At 41.2% G+C, this 14,900-nt stretch overlaps 3 protein-coding genes across 3 annotated transcripts; 2 read left to right on the top strand and 1 right to left on the bottom strand.

Annotated features, from left to right (window-relative positions):
* Window positions 1-1,033: 1,033 nt before the first annotated feature.
* Window positions 1,034-4,691, top strand: LOC111229303 (aldehyde dehydrogenase family 3 member B1-like). Its single transcript, XM_022755585.1, has 10 exons — window positions 1,034-1,101; window positions 1,511-1,706; window positions 1,823-1,933; window positions 2,245-2,365; window positions 2,460-2,545; window positions 3,056-3,137; window positions 3,223-3,612; window positions 3,722-3,888; window positions 3,988-4,087; window positions 4,186-4,691. The coding sequence occupies exons 1-10, from the start codon at window positions 1,046-1,048 to the stop codon at window positions 4,383-4,385; spliced, it is 1,509 nt and encodes a 502-aa protein (XP_022611306.1). The 5' UTR covers window positions 1,034-1,045; the 3' UTR covers window positions 4,386-4,691.
* A 98-nt stretch (window positions 4,692-4,789) lies between these two features.
* Window positions 4,790-6,497, bottom strand: mmab (methylmalonic aciduria (cobalamin deficiency) cblB type). The gene is made up of 9 exons (XM_022755596.1): window positions 6,363-6,497; window positions 6,065-6,123; window positions 5,881-5,974; window positions 5,738-5,795; window positions 5,576-5,648; window positions 5,389-5,486; window positions 5,238-5,302; window positions 5,065-5,124; window positions 4,790-4,983 (listed from the first exon to the last, which is right to left on the bottom strand). The coding sequence occupies exons 1-9, from the start codon at window positions 6,464-6,466 to the stop codon at window positions 4,899-4,901; spliced, it is 696 nt and encodes a 231-aa protein (XP_022611317.1). The 5' UTR covers window positions 6,467-6,497; the 3' UTR covers window positions 4,790-4,898.
* A 186-nt stretch (window positions 6,498-6,683) lies between these two features.
* mvk (mevalonate kinase) lies at window positions 6,684-14,294 on the top strand. The gene is made up of 10 exons (XM_022755875.1): window positions 6,684-7,045; window positions 7,470-7,617; window positions 7,791-7,938; window positions 9,718-9,873; window positions 10,557-10,660; window positions 10,822-10,867; window positions 11,022-11,112; window positions 11,558-11,677; window positions 11,882-12,035; window positions 13,141-14,294. The coding sequence occupies exons 1-10, from the start codon at window positions 6,968-6,970 to the stop codon at window positions 13,290-13,292; spliced, it is 1,197 nt and encodes a 398-aa protein (XP_022611596.1). The 5' UTR covers window positions 6,684-6,967; the 3' UTR covers window positions 13,293-14,294.
* Window positions 14,295-14,900: the final 606 nt, after the last annotated feature.

The following is a 14,900-nucleotide window of genomic DNA, read 5'->3' as shown; positions in this document are numbered from 1 at the left end:
ATATATATGTATGTATATATATATATATGTATGTATATGTGTGTATATATATATATATATATATTATAACACTGGTTGTATGGAATTTACCCGCATTCTACTAATGACATTAAGCTAAATCTGACAAATCAGTCAGGAGGATCCTGCTTCAGCTCTCCTCCAGTAATCCAATCAAGCAAGAAATGAAACACTGCGAATGGATTTTACAAGACACACACAACACTGAGCGTGTGTTCATGTGCGAGAGAGATGAAAGATACCTCACAAGCTTGTCTGTGTTGTCTGATGAGGTCACTCATCTGTTTCAAATGATGTCAAGAGTAGGCTAGACTTTAAATGTACCAGTATGGACCGCTGATGCTGACTTTGGATATCCTCTTTTAGTACAAATAAAAAAATAAAATGATCCTAGAAATGCTCCCACCCTCCCTGTGAAAGTTTTCATCTCTTTTTAAAAGTGTCTTTGAAACTGGCTGCACTACAGTATGGAGTGTGTTGTAAAAAAAAAAAAAAAATAGGAGATTCCTCATGTAAGATTTGTCCATGTGTAAGATACTTTTTTTCCCCCCTGTAATGTTAAATCATGTACACCAGTATTCTATAAATCATTTTCTTTAAATTATTCACACATAATGGGTGTTTTTTTTTCCTTTTCTCAGAACAAACTGACACTGCCTCAACTCTTAATTTGAAAAAAATAATTAGTTTATTGCAAACACCTGCTGAGTTGGGCAGGACGCTCACAACTCCACTGTGGAGCTACGCACGGGACTCAAGTATTTTATTGCTCTAGAAATTAGTTTGAAACATTAACAAGAGGCTGTGGGATTGGGACCGTCTCACAACACCAAAGTTTCTGTTTTTCCTGAAGAACGTGCAGGGCGGATTATGGTGTAAATGCGCACGTCTGAGTCATTTTCTCCATTGTGCTCGGTCCCTGCACTGTGCGACTCTTCCTGCGAGGTGACCGGCCGCTGTTGTGAGGATTCCCACAACAATATTTGCAACTGTCTCAGCTGTGTCAACTTGAACCTGCAGAATATCCATGAGCAGCAGTCCACCGAGCCCATCTCCAGCCCGATGGTTCAAAGCGCTGCGCAGGTAAATGACTTGTTGAATTTAATGAGATAACTAAAACTTGCAACACAAGCAGCCACGTTTTTAAGTAATTTCTTCAGTTGTGGTCCTCTGCATGATGCACTGCAGGAGCTGGGTTAAAGATTAGACTTGTTAGTGTATGTGCATCACCTGACTGGCTGGAGTTATTGGGGTTTTCACTATCCTCGCTGCCACTGGTGCATAGGCTTAACTGCACAGTAACTCCATTCAGAAAGATCAGCACTGGAGAAATCTTGACTGGAACAAGCATGAGTGGAAAAGTTAGGGCCTGCAATGCTTGTCAGAGGAATGGCCGGTTAACATGCAGAAGGTATTGTGAGAAGAAATGGACTGAGAATGTGTTGAATTGCCTTGTAGAGTAGTAAAATGAGTGATTTGGCTACTGTTCCAGGACCAGGCTGGGGGAGCCGTGTTTGAAGACGTACCCATTGGAGTGTGTGGATCTACTGAGGAGGGCCAGAGTTGCCTTTCAAGCTGGCCGCACCCTCAAGGAGAACTTCAGACTGGCTCAGCTGGAGGCTATGGTGCGGATGCTGGAGGAGCATGAGTGTGACTTTGTGGATGCTCTTGGAAGGGACCTTCACAAAGTAAGGAGGAGAGGAAATGTCTATGTGCTGTGTAATAATCTCATTTTTATACCTGAGTATTGAGATAATAGATCCAAACAGTAATTCCTTGGCACTTTTGTCTTTTTTTTAATCAGCCAAGGTTTGAGACAGTTGTGTCAGAACTGATGCTTGTGAAGAATGAAGCACTTCATGCCATCAACAATCTGAAGAAGTGGATGCAGCCGCAGCATGTAGAAAGAAACCTGGTGAGACTATGCACTTTGAAAAGCCCATTTTTACCAAAAACATCTTCACAATAATACTGGGATTATTCATGATTTGCACAACCTTTTTCGAAAGCACATTCCATCTTGCTGGTACAAAGAAATGTATTGTGCTGAGCTCGCCAAAGCAGATTAAAACTTAAGTTGCCTTGCCCTTATTATATGAAACAAGGTGGGCTGATGCCTTTTACTCCTCTCTGTTCGTCAACCTGTGCACTGATCAACTCTTTCAACTTGATAAATTCCTAAGTGTCATGTTTCACTTCTAACCTCATTTTGTCTGATTGGTTTAGTCCACCACATTGGACGAGTGTCTGGTGCTCAGTGAGCCGCTGGGGGTGGTGTTTATCATGGGGACCTGGTGTAGTCCTGTTCAAATGTGTCTGGTGCCGCTGGTAGGGGCCATCGCAGCAGGTGAAGCAAACGCATTCATTCAATCATTCAGTTTTTCTTCACACGAGCTTCGAGAGGATCTGACAGACGCTGATGATTTGGTTCATTTGTGCAGGAAACTGTGCCATCATCAGTCCGTCTGAGTGCACCGCTCACGCATCAGAGCTCCTCCATCGTCTCATTCCTTTTTACTTGGACAATGTGAGTAGTTTCAAGTGAGCAGGGAGGATGGCTTGCTCCAGTGGGTGCAATTTTGCAAGTGACACTTGACCCTTGATGTATCACAAAGAGTAACGTTTGTTTCTTTGATCTAATGTTGAGTCTTAAGTAGATAATCTAATGGATTAGGTGGTTCTGTATTTTGATTCCTCTCATCACAAATAATGAGGTCAGATAAATGGAGAACTGTCAGTTTTGGTGGCTGCAATCAGAGCAAAACCCTCCGCTCTAATTGTAGATTCCAGCAAGGTAGCTTAATGACTCATTTGTGCTTTTCAAAGGGGTCATTTGTTCTGACCCAAATAAGCAGATTTATGTGACATGAGATTGTAAAGAGGTTGGATACTGTCAAATCTGGAAGTATGGAAACCTCCACCTTTTGTTATCCAAGACTGACTGAAGAGCTGACTCTCAAACTATGATTTTGCAGATGTAATACAATACTCCAGTTAAAATGTAATGATCTGATCTAAAATTCTTATTTTCCTCAAGGAATGCTTCCATGTGATTCTTGCAGGCATAAATGACTTGCCTGAAGTTGTGGAGCTCAAATTTGATCATGTCCTCTTCACAGGTAAAGATGAAATCACTCAAAACAAACGTAATGCACATTTATTGAATTATTCCTAATGTATAAAAGGATGGCTGTCGATCCCTAGGAAACAGAGGGGAGGGAAGCAGAATTGCTCAGGCTGCAGCTCGCACTCTTACACCTGTCACCCTGATTTTGGGAGGCAAGAATCCATGTTACGTGGACCAACACTGTGACATTGCCACCACCGCACAGCGCGTTGCTTGGGCTCGTTTCCACAATGCCGGACAGAGCTTGGTGGCTCCAGATTACATCCTGTGCCACGCGGATGTCAAAGAACGGCTCGTGCAGGCACTGAAATGCTGCTTGATGCAATTCTACGGTTCTGATCCCCGAGAATCCCGCAGCCTCGGCCGCATGGTCAATCTGGAGATCTTTAACCGCGCGAGAGACATGCTGTGGAGATCTGGCAAGGTGGCTGTGGGTGGGCAGGTGATAGAAGCAGAGAAATATATTGGTAAGAATCCTCTATGTTGGATCCCTCAAAATAAAGCCAGCAAATACATGCAATCTATCTGATCGTGTTGTAAACTCACTACTCACTTTTTATTTTGTTCTATCTGAAGCTCCAACAATTTTGACAGAGGTGGCAGAATCAGACCCCATTATGCAACAGGACGTTTTTGGCCCAATTCTCCCGGTTCTGACTGTGAACAATGTGGATGAGGCAATAGCCTTCATTAATAAGCAAGAGAAACCCCTCTGTGTGTATGCATATTCCAGCAACAGTAAGGTACATGGCAACAATTAACATTAAAACACTCTGTATGAATTACCCCGCCTTGGGTAGCCAACGAGCATTCTGACCACGTTTGCCTTCCTGGCGCTGCAGGTTATTTCAAGACTAATGAGTGAAACGTCTAGTGGAAGCTTTTGTTCTAATGACAGCGTCCTGCAGAGTTTGATGGTGGCTCTGCCTTTCGGTGGAGTAGGTAAGTCTGTTGTGTCACTGTATAAAATGTGTCAAACATAGTGCTGGTATAATATTTCCAGCAATCTATCCACTCTCCCAACATTTTTCTTTTGATAGGTGCCAGTGGAACCGGTTCTTACCACGGCCGCTACAGCTTTGATACCTTCTCTCACAGGAAATCCTGCCTGCTAAGAGGCACACGGTTCGACTGTGTAACCTATCTGCGTTATCCGCCCTATGAGGACCGCAATCTGTCTCTAATGACATGGGCCAGTACCCTGTCCCAGAAGAGCCAGGGCTGGTGCCAGATCCTGTGACTGTGTGGGAGGGTGGTAGCAGAGCCATGTTGGAAGACAAGCAAGTGCCCCCTAGGTTGCGAACAGTCTTTACATGCAAATGTATTGCTAGTGCATTGAAAAAGAGATGAGAGCAGAATCTACGGCCATGTCTAACAGAGGATATCCATAGTAGTTTAATCTTAGTGTGGTATGACTATGTGGGACCAACAACATCGAGGGTTAATCTCAATTATTTAATGTTTGTGTACATCATCTCAACTGAATGTACATTGAAACATTATCTGTGCAAAATGAAATGACTGGATACCAGTATTTTGGATGCACATATGTACTGACTGAATGGTTTAAGATTTAGCCACTACTTTATTATGACTTACATTCTCACATTAAGCTAAGAAAAAAGTTGCATCAAAACTAGAAAACAATTTTGGACCCCATTATGATTTATTTATATATTTACAATATAACTGAAGTATCTGCATCAACCATAACAAAATCAAACTTTGTCGTAATCCTCATGCGACAAACTGGTCATTCAGGTCTTTTGTAGATTTTCTCCTCGTTGCCTTCTTTCATGGCTGCATATCTGGCCACAGTGAACAGGTAGTCGCTCAATCTGGGTGAAAATGTAGGGACATTAATCACATGTGGAGGAGGAACCATGTTCTCATACTTAATTTTAAAGCAATAGACTGACCTGTTCAGAAACTTTGCAACATCTGGATCGGCTTCCCCTGACCGCACAACTGGAGCAACACTATGACAAAAGCAAAGAGCTGTCAGAACCAACTACACCAGTGAAGCAAGACAAATGGATAAATTTAAGTCAATCAAGATAATGTTACAACCTAGGAACATGCTATAACTGACCTGCGCTCTGCTCGCCGACAGACTGTCCGAGCTAAGTGCAAAGCTGCACTGCTCTTCCCTCCAGACTATGAAACAAAGTAAATGTTAGAGCAACAGGAAAACCTGGACACACACAAGAATTCCATGTATACAGATGCACAAATGGGCTTACAGGTAAAATGAAGTTGGTCAGTGGACTGAGCTCTTTTGTAAAGTTATCAATCCAGGTTTCCAGGTCTGTGATTGGCTGAGCAGTAAATTTGGTTTTCTCTAGCGAGAACAGAACAGAAATAACATGAAGCACACAAGACATAGTAAAATGACAATTTCACTACTTGAGATTTGCAACAGGTCCATACTTATGTGACTCTCTCTTGCAGATGATCGAGGGGTGGCGATATTGGAGCCCACGTCTTGTAAAATGCACTGTATCTGCAAAAATACAGTCAGAAATCTGACTTCTGCTGAATGTAAAACTTGCAGCACTCAAGAAGTTAATAAATGCAACATGAAAATCAAACCTTGTCCAACTGATCTGTGAACGTGTGACCTTTGTCGAGGCAAAATTCTCTGGCCAAGCTGTAATGTACAGTTCAACATGATCAACTTGGGTGAGGCAGAAGCTTTAAAATGACCTGTGACATTTGAATAGTTGAAATTTTACCCTATAGCTGATGAAAGCTCATCTGTATTTCCTAGGGCTTCAAAAATATGATCTTCCTTTGGCCTCCTTTCTCCTGTAAATGTGCTTGAGAAACCTTTAAGGGGTGCAGTAAGAATCAGAAGTCAACTTTTTAAAGAACTATTTACTGTAACGTATTGTTTTCCCAGTAAAACTTTGTAGCTACCTTTGTCTCCAGTTTTGGTGTATATTTTGGGAACCCTGTTGTCTACCTCGGTGGCATAACTGTAGGGGAAAAAGACAGCTGGTCAGTTTCAAACATTCCTGCTCAGTATAAAGAATAATGCCATTTGTGCTAATTGTGTAATTACCTTTATTTTATCTACATGTATACATGTGTATCTCTGTGTAGCAGCTAACTAGCTATCACTCTGCTATATTACATTGACAGTTACATGAATGACATTATCAGGGCTCAACACTTTGCACAAGTACTTTGACAAAGAGCAGGGATGCACGACTACCTTCTGTCTGAACACAACGTTTTCCTTGTCCGGTGCTCGCTTATGAGCCTGCCTGTCCTTGCAACACAGCGGAAGTGGGCAGATTTGATAATAAACGAAGCCATGTTCAAGCTAATGGCTAACAGCTAAGGGAGACGGATGATATGTAATACTTTTATGTCCCTCCGTGGTGTCCGTAGTTTATGGGCGTTTCTTTTTAATCGCACGATTGGTCAACTCACCGGGTGGTAGAACAGCACCGGACGCTGATTGGACAGAAGAATATATGTTCAAGTAGCTGCGGCGCTGATTGGATGTTGGAAACGGAACCTCTCTTGCTCTTAGTGTGTCAGCTGTGTTTTTAACATGGTTTTATCACGCCGCGCTGAAAGGAGTGTGATCTTAGAGCATCCCCCTAGTTTTAGACCGTAAAAGTGCTTTGCTAAGCCCCTTATATTCGTCGAGCGTTCCTGAAAAGCGCAGAGCTGTGGGGCAGAGCTGTCGACTGCTTGTTGCTGCTGTAGAGGATTAACATTAGCTAGAGGTGGCCGAGCTAGCCTGTAATAACAACACTGTCAGTGATAAGTTGAACCAGCTCCAGACACGTTGTGCACTTTGTCACAGAAATGCCAGCCAATGACTTCTTCGTGTCTGCTCCTGGGAAGGCGATCCTCCACGGAGAGCATGCAGTTGTGCATGGAAAGGTAACCTGTAAGGAACAGTGTACTGCTAACAATCAAGATAAGGAGTTTATGAGATTTTTTCTGTTGTAAGTATTTCAACAGAAACAACGATGTTATACTAATTGTAGAACCACGGGTTTGCAAGACAGTTGTCCAGATACCACACAAAAACCTTTGTGTTGAGTGTTTGTGTGTTTGTGTGTTTTTTACTGTTATTTGCCTCTCTCCCAGAGGATGTCTTTTCTTACCACTACTGCCAGTGGTTCATGTTAATTTTGCTATTGCACTGTATGGAAAACACATTCAGTAATCACAAAGCCATGGTATACCTTGGAGCAATCTGGTAGTATTGAAAAATAAACTTCAGCTAATACTAGGCTAGGTTAAAGCTTGATCATCGTGATTCTTTCATAACCCTTTGACCTCTGTTGCTGCTCCTGCACAGGTGGCTCTTGCTGTCAGTTTGAACCTGAGAACATATTTACGATTGGAGACCACTACTACTGGTAAAGTGTGCATCAACCTCCCAAATATCGACACATTTCTCTGCTGGAACCTGACAGAGCTGAAGCAGCTTCTTCCTTATTCATGTGGTGAGGGATGATGCAGTGCTGGAGGCTGTAACCGCCTACACACACTGGATTTTTTTTAATGTTATGTCATGCGTCACATAGTCCAGCACATACTGAAAAATGTCCATGTTGTTCATACATCTACATATCAAAGTGTGTGTTGTTGATTGTTGTCTTGTTATTGTATCTAATAGCAGCTAAGGGGGAGGAGGTGAAACGTCTGGATCCTGAACTTGTGCAGAGACTGCGTGAATTTGTCGGTGTAACAAATGGAAACCTGGATACTTGCAACATGGCAACCTTATCCTTCCTCTACCTCTACCTCTCACTGTTTGGATCAGGGTGAGACAGTACTACTGTTCGTCTAAGCATTTGTTCATTTTAGTATTACAGCTTGTTAGCTAGGATGACTCCAAAAAAAGATATAAAAGGAAAACCAGAGACGAGGCCCAGAAAATATCATCCAGTTGCAGAGATGTGGTGCTAGCAGTTTGAGTGTGCTCCATCAACAGGCAATGGGAAGCAACAGAATGAAAATTTCCATCACCTTCAGGCAAAAAGTGTTGCAGCTGCATCTCTTTTTTAGTAGCCAATGATTGTGAGTATGTGAAAGAGAATTTGATTTGATTTTTTTTTTTTTACTGAATATTGGCTAGTGTGGATTATGGTCATATCATCATCAGTCCTCTGCTTGTTTTATGTCCTCTGGAGGATAGTGTAACATAATGATGTTTCATTTCTATCATTTTATTTGAACTAAAACAAGTTTACGATGTAAAATCTAAAAGATACACATCAAATAAAAAACAGGTGTAAGAGAGACAAAAAAAATGAAGCTGTAACACTCATTGGCTGAAGTTGGTGCAACTGTTAAAACTGCAGCATTGAGAACTTTATGTGGCTGTAGTGTAGGTGGTGCAGGAAATGTGTATATTGACAAAACACCTCCACCTTGTGGAAACTCTGTCTGCTAGACCTGAATTTGAGAGACTGTAACTTTGCATATGAGCTACAGCCAGTTCAAATTAAATGATGCCATGCTATTGCTCATGTGTAGCATTATGTCAAGTGATGAGAGCTGTAGTGTACCGTAGACATTTTACACTTTGCACTGTGACTTTGAACTGAAATGATGCTGTAATGTTCAGCTCTTGTGTCAACTAAAAGCTGTAAATGTAAACAACATTTACGTAAAACAACAAAGGTCACAAGTACTTGTCACCATCTGATGGGTTATTACATTGCTCTCATGCAGTCACATTCTCAGTGTATTTCTATGTAGTTACTCTTTGCAGCTCTTTTGATAAAGCTTGCTTTGCAATAATGTGCTCCTTTTTCATGTAGACGTGTTCAGGAAAAAAGCAAGAAAAAAAATCCCTCCACTTGCAAATGAAGATATTAAAGAGAAACAGACAGAAAGGCCGGATGTTAGTGTTAGCAGCACGAGCAGCTGTGAACAGGGAAGATGCTCAGGAACATTAGAGCTGCAGGTTGTCGAGAGGTTTAATCGGCGCTGACACGGTGCTGGCGTGTCTGAGAGAGGTGATGGGTTCTGACAGTATGGTCACTAATGAGAGTCTGGCACTGGGCCACACTGCAGCCTTTAACAAGTCTGGATGTGTTTTTCCCCTTGAGAGAAGAGCCGGACAATTAGTTTAGAGTATTCTCCTGTCTGCCCAAAAGCAGCTTCCCTGACAGACATGGACAGTCAGTGTCAAGCAAGTTTCTGTTGCATACAGAAGTGTATGGATTGTTATGCCTGACACAGTTATGAAAAACTGTTATTGTACCAGTTAATGTGAATGTAAAGAAGAGGATATGATACATTATTTACTTCATTTTTTTTTTTGTGTAAAAAAAAAAAAAAATGCACCAAAAGTGTTTGTGAATAAGTAATTACTATTTTAATTCTAAATAGCAATGCTCATAGGTTGTGGACACAGTTACAAATTCCAAAGGCCCATGCAGTAAATACTTTTATATTGTCACCATCATCAGTCAATCATCTGCACTCATCTCTTAATAACTGTAATAAGTTATATATGCAGTATTTAAGTGATTATGTACAAAGAGAAGCCCAGTTTTTATGTTTTGTTTTTTATTTTTATATTTTATTCTCAGTGAGCTGCCCAGCCTGACCTTGTCTGTGTGGTCAGAGCTTCCGACTGGAGCGGGACTGGGTTCGAGTGCTGCCTACTCAGTGTGTTTAGCTGCAGCTCTGCTCAGTGCAAGAGGAGCCATCCCCACTCCTCTCAAAGAGTGGGATCACACCGGCAGGTAAAAAAGGAAAACAACAACAAAAAAAAGGTCTCCAGCTGTGTAGCAGTCTGTATACAGTCTACACAGACAATTCTGCACACACAGAATCATTAGGCCTGATCAATATGCTCTAAAAAGACACAAAAACTAACCAGTATATTTAATCACAGAGGTGATTTTACTTCTCACATTTCCCAGATTATGTAAACAGCCTTTCCCGAATAAAGATAATGGAGAATTAAAGACTTTGATTCATGTTATAATTAGTACAAACATTGATACATGGTTGGGGGTCAATAAATATTATCTTTTAGAAGTGTATAATGTTACATCTTTAATGAATGTGTCAACTATTTTGTTTTTTATTAATTCCTCATTTATCCATAAAAGCTTTGCATCAAATATTACATTTTTATTAAGATATTTCACTTCACAGCTCAATTTTGTAAACTCCTTGTATGTAACTCCATTCTTACCTCCCAAAATGTCACATTTTAGATAAATTCTTGTCATTATTCCTCTTTGGTTCTTGGTAGTAACAGAGGACTTTGCAGAAATTATTGTCAACACTCGCATTTTGTGAGATGCCTAGTCTGGCCCATATACTAGTGTTTGGTTAGGCGATAAAGTGGAAGGTAGAGGTCAGGTCAGAGAGTCTCTTGGGCTTTAAAGCTCTTCTTTTCATTTTAAAATGATTGCAGGTGGTGTCAGGAGGACCTGGAGCTGATCAACAGCTGGGCTTTTCAAGGGGAAATGATCATCCACGGGAATCCTTCAGGAGTAGACAACGCTGTAGGAACATGGGGTGAGGTCTGAAATTATCTGGCAGTACATATGGTGTTATACTTCCCCTCGTCTCTGTGGACTCTCGGCACTCTTTAGTGGAATCATCAGAGTATTGTACCACCACTTTTCATTATCATCCGATGATTATCTGTTTAATGATTTTGATTTCCCTCTATGTAGGGGGCATGCTGAGATTCTTGGCTGGGAAGATAATACCACTGAGCAGGTACTGACACTGATTAACAGTTTTTAATTTTATTTAATTTAAAGCAAGATCAGTTTTTTTTTTGCTCACAGAAAACAAATATAATCTGAATAAAATGTGTGCATCTGAATAATATGTCTGTATGAACTCTGTGATCTCTCCACTTTACTTCCAGGGTGCCATTATTAAGAATCCTCCTCACTAACACCAAAGTACCACGTAGCACCAAGGTACTTGTTGCCAGGGTGAAGGACAAAATTAACAAGGTACTAAATGGTTTCTTCCTCCCCCGTGTGTTACTTGTCGACACTGTAATTAATATAATAGGCGGTGCTTTTGCATGGCAGATACTCCAGAGTCTGGCGTCGAGTGCCTTCATAAAATATTGAAATTAAACTCTTAGCCAGCACCCCTGTGTGCTGTTGCCTTGGTGACACCAGCAGGTGTGCAGATTCCTGCCTCAGACATAGATAGGCCTGGATGGTGTTGTGGCAGTGTTGTGATCAGGCTGGAACACAGCCAAAGTCAAACCTGACATTTTACAGTCTGTATTTGTATACAGCTTATCCATCATAAACCTGTTCGGATGTTTTAAACAAACAGGCACAGGCACTTGTTTTGCATATAACCTGCAGTAAAGGCTTTATGGAGACCTGCTGCTACGTTGGAGATGATGATTTCTTTTTTCTTTGTCCCCCCTCCCCCCTGCAGTTTCCCTCAATCATGACCCCTGTGCTTGACTCAGTTGATGCCATTTCCTGCACTTGTGAGAAAGTCCTTTCAGAGATGACCTCTGAGCCCATCACAGGAGAGCACTACAATATTCTAGAGGTACCTTATATTTATAGGTTGTGTAAAGCACATTGTGCACACTGTACGTTACATACATCTACACATTGTAGATAATTTGTCGAGATGGTTAAATGTAATTGTATGCTTATAGTCCAGAGAGCCCATATTCATTTTCATGCAGCAAATCCCTCCAGTGAGCAACAGGTATTAACAACAGGTATGTGAATGTCATATGATTTATAGGAGCTCATTGACATTAACCAGCACCATCTGAATGTGATGGGGGTGGGACACCCTGCCCTGGACACACTGTGTCGGGTCACGCTGACCAGAGGGCTCCACAGCAAGCTAACCGGTGCAGGGGGTGGAGGCTGTGGCATTACACTTCTGAGACCAGGTACTGTTGGCCAATCGCTCTGCTGTGAATGTCATAACAGTGTGCATTTTAAATGTTTGCAAAAAGGGTAAAGTCAAAGGTTTGTCTATTTTTTTTCCCCCAAAGGAACATACTGTATCTGCTGTTGTATTTACTTCTCCACTTTAAGTGATGCATATAACTGAAATGAATCCCTCATTTAGTCAAGGCTATACCGCTATTCCTGTGATGGATTTGTCCTACGATGAACTCAATTTGATGAAGGAAGTTTGATGAGCCAAACTGTCAGACTCCTGCTGACAACAAATGTTCAGTTTTTCCTCAAACGCTCCCTCACTCTTCCTTTCTGAAACAACGGTTTGAGTGGCAGGAAATGATGAGAAGGCTGCAAAAGAAGGGTCTTTTGGTGTGTGGGTACTACAATGCAATTGGTTATAAGGAAACTTTGTATCATCCTCCCTTTGACAAAGCAAACAAGCAAAGAACCTGTGAGCTGAGTCTTTGTTTATGCCTGCAGCCTGTAGCATACAGAATTTTAATAAGTTTAAAATCCTTCAAATAGATTTCAAAATGCTCTTTATTTGTTTTCTCAGCAAGCATTTCCCTTTCTGTGAATTGCAGCTATTTTCAAATAGATCGTCTAGCATCTGTCTTCTGTAATGTTCTCAGAGAGTCTATGTGATAAGACTTGTTTTTTAAGCAAGCGCTAAGTTAAGTTATTTTATCATTACGTTAAAAGCTGCTGTAGCATTAAATTTTCAACTGTGGTTAGCATGAGTGTTGCTGTGCAGCTGTATCCTTCCTGCTGAGCTGAAGAGCTGCAGAACAATTTTTATTCTACGTTTAGAGAGTTTATACAGTACGTTAAAGTAAAGTGGTAAAGAGAGTTTTTTTTTTTGTCTGAGTGGCTCCAGTGTTGTCCTTTTGCAGTTAGTGACAGAGACTTTACAAGTTGAGTCCTGACAACCTTATGCTCTGTCCTTGAAAGCACCACTGTAGCACATTCAGTCATAACGACTTGATTTCAGTGTTAAAGGTTCCACAGCATCTATCCCACTGTAATACAGTTTTTTTCCTTTTTATGTGTAACTACAGCCCACCTTGACATGACTTGTTTATTTTGTAGAAACGGACTCCGTCGTTGTCCAGAGTACAGTGCAGGACTTGAGAGACTGCGGCTTTGACTGCTGGGAAACAAGTATTGGGGGACCAGGTGTCCAGCAGCACGCTCCTTTGTCTGTTAAGGAGGAAGTTCTGGAGATTTTAAACCGATACTGACACTCACCCGTGGCTGAACAAGAGGACAGACGGGCTGTTTGACTGTCTGTCGGTACCTTGTCAGGACCTGAGGTGTGCTGAACTAATGAGGTGGGCCAAGGGACGTTTGACACTGAGCAGAGCTGGACAGAGCTGCCTGGAGTCATTAATCTTAGATTTTCCTGACTGAAAAACAATGTAATCTAAAGTGTAGAAAATAACAAGTCAACTGTGTTGAGTGCTTGCTTGTAAAATGTACTCTGGGCTGCAAACCCGTGTGCTGAGCTCTTTGTCCGCTAGATGGCAGCAGAGTTGCACAAGTGCTTTTTTATTAAACAGGAGTTATGTTAAGAGGCTCTGTTAAAATTGATGAATATGTAAGTGAAGCACTGGCAGGATTCATTTATATTTTCATCCATGTTTAAAGTAGCAGGGCCAACCTAGCTTAATGGATTAGATGATCGTCAGCCATTAATGACCCACTCCTGACATTGTATCATGCAAGAGTTGTGGGATAACAGCTATTGTGAAAGTGATCATTTTGTAGGATTTATTTCACAAATAATGATAACAATGGAGGAAAAGATTGATGAAATCATTTTCTTTGGAGGGATCAGGGGCATTAACAAAACACAATGACTACTATTCAATTTTTTCAATTTTTTTGTCTTCATAGTTCTACAAAGGGATTTATGAAAGTAACTGTGCATTGATATTTCTCTTCTCATGAACAGTGATGGTGAGAATATTCCTCTCAATAAGCCAAAGCCAGGAAATAATAATGTCATGAATATATTCAGAGAATTATTCACATGTAATGTCAGACTTCACACTAATGAATTATCATTATCAAGACTGCTTCAAACATAACTTAAGCACATGACTGTGTAATGCTGCATTGCTCTTCAATTTTGCTCCACATTTAACATGTAGATATGTTGAAATGTAAATGTATGCTAAAACTAAATTCAAGTCTCTTTCTATCTTAAAGATCTGTAATAATTTGGTAAAATATTCTTCTTATTTCAGTTTTATGCGTTGTTCATTTCTGCAGTTAAAGAGTAAGTGGCTGATTTGTTGTGCTAGTAGAGGATGGGGAGAGGGGGACAGCAGGAGTGTGTGGCCTCTCTGGAGCCTCTGGATTAGCGCCACTATAATGTGAATCAACAACAACCAGCGTCCTTCTGTGAGTCACACATTTGTGCTGACACATATGCGCACACACACACACACACACACACACACACTCCAGCTTTCCCAAATTCTTCTCCACCTAATCACTCATCCTCCTAAGCATTACAAAATATTCTGCAAATGCCGCAGATACAGAAGACGGATCTGTTTAGAATATCCCTGATTTGGGGAAAAGGTCATTGTGGGATTCAGTTGAGTTTGAATATCCATTTCATTTTCTATTTTTTAAATGTCATGAAGATTGAGTAGTACAAATCTGGCAGTGTACGTGAATAAATGACATTCGTCACCCTCCCTCCTTTTCCGCCTGGCGCCCCCTCTGTCCTCTTGAATTGTGTCATCTTTATGTCAGGGCAGCCCCCCGTCAGCGCGCTGCACAGTTGCCCCTAACCCCTGCTGGAATTTAATTACCACTGCGCTTTTCCATTGAAATGG

The sequence above is a fragment of the Seriola dumerili genome, unplaced genomic scaffold (genome assembly GCF_002260705.1).
Source record: "Seriola dumerili isolate Sdu_G_001 unplaced genomic scaffold, Sdu_1.0 BDQW01000017.1, whole genome shotgun sequence".
In the NCBI taxonomy this organism is placed as follows: Eukaryota; Metazoa; Chordata; class Actinopteri; order Carangiformes; family Carangidae; genus Seriola; species Seriola dumerili.
Note: the sequence above shows the minus strand (reverse complement) of the source record. Positions and strands in the feature narration are given on the sequence as shown.

Coding starts and splice junctions, on each gene's coding strand:
- mvk (XM_022755875.1), top strand. CDS start 6,968: ATGCCAGCCAATGACTTCTTCGTGTCTGCTCCTGGGAAGGCGATCCTC. Junction 7,046..7,469: donor ATGCAGTTGTGCATGGAAAG/GTAACCTGTAAG, acceptor GCTCCTGCACAG/GTGGCTCTTGCTGTCAGTTT. Junction 7,618..7,790: donor GCTTCTTCCTTATTCATGTG/GTGAGGGATGAT, acceptor TGTATCTAATAG/CAGCTAAGGGGGAGGAGGTG.
- mmab (XM_022755596.1), bottom strand. CDS start 6,466: ATGGCTTCGTTTATTATCAAATCTGCCCACTTCCGCTGTGTTGCAAGG. Junction 6,124..6,362: donor ACGTTGTGTTCAGACAGAAG/GTAGTCGTGCAT, acceptor TTTCCCCTACAG/TTATGCCACCGAGGTAGACA. Junction 4,984..5,064: donor GTTGCAAAGTTTCTGAACAG/GTCAGTCTATTG, acceptor ATTTTCACCCAG/ATTGAGCGACTACCTGTTCA.
- LOC111229303 (XM_022755585.1), top strand. CDS start 1,046: ATGAGCAGCAGTCCACCGAGCCCATCTCCAGCCCGATGGTTCAAAGCG. Junction 1,102..1,510: donor TGGTTCAAAGCGCTGCGCAG/GTAAATGACTTG, acceptor CTACTGTTCCAG/GACCAGGCTGGGGGAGCCGT. Junction 3,613..3,721: donor AGAAGCAGAGAAATATATTG/GTAAGAATCCTC, acceptor TTCTATCTGAAG/CTCCAACAATTTTGACAGAG.